This window comes from Pleurodeles waltl, chromosome 6 (genome assembly GCF_031143425.1).
Source record: "Pleurodeles waltl isolate 20211129_DDA chromosome 6, aPleWal1.hap1.20221129, whole genome shotgun sequence".
NCBI lineage: Eukaryota > Metazoa > Chordata > Amphibia > Caudata > Salamandridae > Pleurodeles > Pleurodeles waltl.
Window position 1 is genome coordinate 1185260083 of NC_090445.1, and position 6000 is coordinate 1185266082.

The window sequence follows — 6000 nt, forward strand, 5'->3', positions numbered from 1 at the left end:
GAAAGTAATGCAGTATACCTATATATTTAGTCACTAGAGCACAGCACAATACATGTTTCCGAAACTAGCAGAACTGTTACAATGATATTACAAACAATGCACACAAATCATAACTTCTCTCAGCTAAAAAACAAAGGATCCATGTACTGGATGGTGGTAAGGGTTATTATTTTTGTAGTCCCCACTAACATAGTGTGGGCACCCAGAGATGATGACAGAAAGAGCACATTGTGGCCGATGTTTTGAAGGTGGTCACATTGTCCTAGGACCACCACAGGCTGAGTTGTGAGCAAACATGTTTTATAAAAGAAATTCTCTGCAAAGCATTATGGGACAAGTTTGCATACCACAAATATTTTAATATGTTGATATGACTGTAATGCTTAGAACAGCCCCCAGAGGAACCCACAATGAAAATAGCATTTGGAAGAAACACGGTCTTGTTACTGTATAGTTAGCCCATAGAGAGCATAAACACACAAACAAAATGACAGAAGGTAATGCAGTGCAACCATATATTTAACTCCTAAAAGGCATAGTAAGTACATTACACATAATCAGAATTAGCAAGCCTATAACAATTAAGTTACAAAGATGGCCCTTAAAACACCACCTACTCTGAAACGTAAAACAAAATTTCCAACCATGACAAAGGTTAAACAGATATTGAATGGTGGGAGGGATTATTATTTTGAAGTTCACACTAACCTAGTCTGGGAACCAAATGATGATGTAGACATAAACATCATGTTGTTGTGAACGCTTTGGTGGTGGTCCCATTGTCCTAGGACCACCACAGGCTGAGTTATAAGCAAAAATGTTTTGAAAAAGAATGTTTGCAAAGCATTATGGGACGAGTTTCGCTAGTGCAGTGAATATTGTAGTATCAGCTCTCCCGCTATGCCAGGAGATCTGCTTTTTTTTTTGAGGATTTCTGTTTTAGTAAAGCAGTCACCAATTTCAAGTGTTTTAAGGGGAGAGCCAGAAGAAATGACTCTGATTAGGTAACTGTGAACAATATTACCAGCACACTAATACCGCCGATCAAGTTCGTGGTATTCTGCCTGTTTGCGCTGTGAGCGCCATGGCCACCATGCAGCACAAAGGGGAGAGACAAAAGCAAAAGTTTACCCAGCTGAAATTTATCGACAATCGTGCAATAATCCATGTAGGAAGGGCAATCTGCAAGGCAGGACAAAAACAGCCTCAAGGCGGGACAAACGTAAAGCATTTACCAATGACATCAAGTGATTTTTGCCCACGAACGAGTGAAAGTGATGGGCATGACATTGGCGTGGTTAAAAGTCCACAGTACTTACAACAGGTCAAAGCGCTTGCACGCTCAATCTAAAAACTGGGAAGGCCATCCGCTGAATGGAGGCAATTAACCCACAGCTAAGTAATTCTGAACTTAAAGGGACACAGGGCACAGGATGACTAAAACACTCAGGATATGACCGCCAAACTGCAGTAAACCACCAAGCAACACAGTATGCCAGACGCAGACTATTATAACTAGGCCTTGGTGACATTTTAATTACACCGGCAAAACTCCTTAAATTGGCTTTATGTGAAATCCAATAAATCTCTAAAAATTATGCATTAAGCCTTTTGCGTATTTTTTTAAGCTGAGTTTTCCCCGAGCAGCCTGCTCACATTACAAAGTTTTGCACAATGCCAGTGTAGACTTAACCGAGACATCTTCCTGAACCAGTGTCCTTCCAGTATCCTACAAGAATTTTACACTAGATGTGCACTCAGCTTAAAAAAATATATATATTTAAAAAAAACGCAAGATACCATCAATGTATGAAGGCATACTTTTGTGAATTTCTTATTAAATTTAACAGAATTTTGTGAAAAAAGTACACCTTAGCACCAAGCCTTAATTACTCCGGGCCTAGGGGCTTACCAGATGGTCAGTGGATTAAAGAGCAATCTATGCTACCAACTCGCTCCATATGAAGCATGCATAATCTCATACAAGTTAATGTCTGAACCATGATTTGACATCACGCAATAATGCTCCTTGCAAAGCACCTTGCACGTCTCGCATACATAGGAAATGTTAAAGTATTTTAAGTATTCCAGGTGAAATGCAACGTTAAAATCTGTAACTCTTTCCCACACACAATGATTATTTTCTGTCCTTTTAGTAATCTGGCATTACAGTGGTTTTACGTAAGAAACTCCTCCGCTCATACACAAGCTAGCATCTGATGCATGCATCCAGTCACACATGCCATGCATGCCCCTACACACATGCAGGATGCCTGTCCTCCAACACAAGTGCAGTAATGTATGCGCCTCCAACTCCCATGCCTATAACAGTGTATGCTCCAAACACAATGACCAGGCATGATCTGGGACATATATAACAGGGCTGAGTGCACGCATTCACACTACTGCCACAACATACAGACTGCCATCTCCCCTTCTCCTTTAGTGAGCACACAAAGCACGAAACAATTCCTTGGTGGTGCTGAGGTTTGGACCGACCTAGATAGTGTCTCTGTAGGCTGCTTGTCTTAAAGGAGTTCTCGCTGCACCCCTCTGCTTCGGCCTCAGTAGCTCAGACACCAACTTGCTGAACAAGTTGAACGAGCAGAACTGGCCATGCATCTTGAGAGGAGGCACAGCCTTCTCAGACAGCGCATAACTAGTAACTCCTTTCCCCAGATCGGCCCAGCATTTATTTGCACAAATGTAGTACTTTCTGTGAAGGCAAAAGCAGTGTGGTGTAGGGAAGAGAAGTCCTCTTTAACAAGAGAGTGGCAAGTGGCGAGTGAAGAACACTAGATGTGGTGTGTCTCTTCCTTGCGTAGGATCCCCTCTTGAAATCCCTATGCAAGATTTGGAGTAAGTGGCAGTAACATAACTGTGCCAACAGCAAAAATTGAGATGCCTGACAAGTGTGAGCCCCACCACAGCAGCATACTAAACACAGCAATACAGTGGAATCAATACTCCAAGCTGATGAAAAATGAAAAACAAACCATTCAGCAAAGCACGCACACCAGCCCATAGCACCGGAAAGCTAAACTAATGATATAAAGGTGCAAACAAAATGTTGATAACCACAAAAGGTATGACTTTCAAAAGATGGTAGAGAGTAGGATTTCACAACTAACTTGTATTCAGAAGAAAGAATTGTTTTTGCCTCAATGTAATCTACTCCCTTAGGCAAAACCTATTGACTTTGCCAATGCTTCTTCTAAACTGGTGTGGAGTCCTTTTGTAGTGTCTTCACTGTGTGTGTGTGTGTGAATCACTGCCAACTGGAGACCCCATTTCTAACAGTAAAACTTTGCTTACCTATATAAACTTACTTTCACAATATTTTGGGGCTCGATTTTTGTGGCATGATATTTTGTCCAGATTATATTTTTCCCCTGATAGTTTGTCTAAACACCCTAAGAAGTAGCTATGACTGTTATCCTGGGGTAAGATTTTCTTCCAACCTACTCCCAGCAGTTAGCACAATTTTCTTAGCACAAAATGCACCCTTGCATCAGTGGCATAACGAAACTTGAGGGGATCCGCCTGCAAAGTATCTGGAGGGGGTCTCTGCTCTCCTGGACCCAGTCAGGAGCCGGCTGCCTGTGCCAATGTACTGTTCTGAGGGGGGGCCTGGAGCTTGGTGCCCCCTACACTGTGGGGTCCTTTGTCACACCACTGCCTTGCATCCAACATGGACACGAGGATGCATTTTGCAGTAAGAAATAGCACTAACACCTGCTCAGAATTGGAGGTAAACTTGCATTGGTGGAATCACCAGGCTATTGGAAACACTTTCAGGAGGTTAAATAACAATTTGTAGTAATACACATTTTTGGTGCTAACCATATTTAGATGCAAAATCACCAATGGTGTGGTATTAATAGAAGGATGTAACTGTTTTAGAAAAGACTAATCTCAACTTTTCATGCATGTAATCGATGTACTCTTTAGGTAGACTCAGTGCTTAATTTGTAAAAGAAAGAGTGCTTGTGCCCAGGGCTTCGCTCAAAGCCCGTGACTGGTGCTTTTAAATGTCACCTCACGGAATACAAAGGTTGAGTAGTCTTAAATCCAACTCATGCCTTTTTAATCCATCATACACTTTCCGCCCTTTATCTCACACTTGCAGGTTCCATATTTCTCCCTTTCTGAGGCTTTTCCTGTCTTTCTCTTCCTCTGTCTTTCCGCTTTGTGTTTTTCCCTCTTGCACTCGGAATACGTCGCATGGGTTAAAATGAGTGCTGGTTTCCTAAAATGAGTGCAGGTGCCCCCCTATGGCTCAACGTAAGCACTGGGTAGACTGACACACACGTCGAATTTTCAATAACTGAAAGACAGAAAAAATATTCCTCTGGTCAGCTCTCAAATGTGAATCACACTTTGTTCAAATAATGGCATATGGGACCTGACAAAATCGAGCCGTTAGCTGAAGGTAGCTGGCCCAGAGGACCCTTCAGTGTGTGTTTTACGAACCGATGACATGAGCTCTGACAACAGCGAGGGCAGTCTTTACCCAGACCAAAAACACGCCTTCTAACACTCATGTGATACGGACTTAAACAGTATCAATCAGACCTCAATAGCTCCTTGTGTGTTATTTTAAACTGTTGGCATCTTTTAGTTAAATAACTAGGAAACGTTTCTGCTAACTAGCAGTATTGGCAAAAATATCTGATGTCAGTGGCTAAACCTTACATTAAATGTCATTTGAAAATGTGAGCCTCTGCTTTGAAAATAACAGTCTTTACAGATGTTACAAACTTACCGCTCCCCTTTCAAAATCAATGTGCAGGGGCTTGTCGAGGAGACGCTTTTCGCTGCTTCTCTTTGATCCAATTAGAGTTAAAAAAATACTGTTGTCCGTTCCTGCAAGGCACTGGCTCCCTGTGGCCACAGTCACCGTGTACGAGGTCATCCTGACGCGGAATTCACTCAAATAAACCTTTAATCGTCGATATTTTTAGCTCCGAAAATGCATTACAGCCTTTCGCCCTCCTGAAACTTTTGTAATAACCCGCTAGAAACGCAACCTTTACAACACCACTTTGAAGGAGGGGTGGGCGCGGGGAGGGGGGCGTGTCCAGTAGCGAACGGCGTCAGAAGAGTTGGATGCTTACTTACATCGATAACCAGAACCACACGCAACAGCAACAAAAGCACTGCCTGCCTTTCTATTTTGGAGGCAATAGTGCAGCAGGTGCAGTGGGGCCACGCCCAGAGCAGTCCGGGGTTCATGCACCAGACAGACGGCTCTGCTTTATTGTCTGGACAGAGCATTTGCCTTGCACGCATCAGAGCCTAGGCGACCATTGCTACGCCTCTTACACTTCAAGACAGGAAGAAAGCAGCAGACGACGGTCACACGCTTCCCTCAAAGTCGGCGCTGGTGAAGAACATAGAGTAAGGTTTGGCCATCGTATCGAAAATGTTGAGCAGCGAACAATGGATGATGAAACAGTTGACAAGAAAAGAGCATTACTACACAACTCGTCAAAGTGCTTCTGCAGTTAGTCCAATCAGAGGAAAAGAACCTTCATAACAGAGTTAAATGGAATGACGCAAATATCAGAGTTTTTAATGAGCAAAATGATGTTTGCATGGGGAATGCAAAAAGAAAGGGGCTTTTTGCCGTGGTGCGTTTCTAATAGTGTCACAGTCATAAAATGTTATAGACCAGGCCTTTCCATCAGCCACTAAAACAAAACGTCTCATGCACATACACCAGAGAACCTCTGTTGTGCCCAATGCTGTACCATTAGATTTTTCTAAAACGGGTGCAATTACAATTAGGTCTACAAATGTCACGTGGTTTTAGATTTTACTTGTTTTTTTTAATGATTTATTTGCCCTGTTTGCACGTTTTGAACAACATTCGCAAAAACAGTGGACTTTCTTTTTGGCAGTTAGGCCCATATTTATACTTTATTAGCCCACATTTGCGTCCTTTTTTGACGCAAAAGCGGCGCTAAAAAAGTATAAATATGGGCCTTGGTGTTGAAA

The 6000-nt window shown here is 42.5% G+C and overlaps 1 protein-coding gene across 3 annotated transcripts in view; it reads right to left on the reverse strand.

The window, feature by feature from the left end:
• The window catches only part of LOC138300727 (polyunsaturated fatty acid 5-lipoxygenase-like), a 1327404-nt gene extending 1322267 nt beyond the window's left edge, over positions 1–5137 (reverse strand). For 2 of the 3 annotated variants that reach the window (XM_069240434.1, XM_069240436.1), the window contains exon 1: positions 4766–5137. In XM_069240434.1, the coding sequence (XP_069096535.1) occupies positions 4766–4915 (150 nt within the window). In that variant the 5' untranslated portion in view covers positions 4916–5137. The remainder of the gene's footprint in view (positions 1–4765) is intronic. The other variant, XM_069240433.1, reaches the window with a different exon arrangement.
• Between the last annotated feature and the right edge of the window lie 863 nt (positions 5138–6000).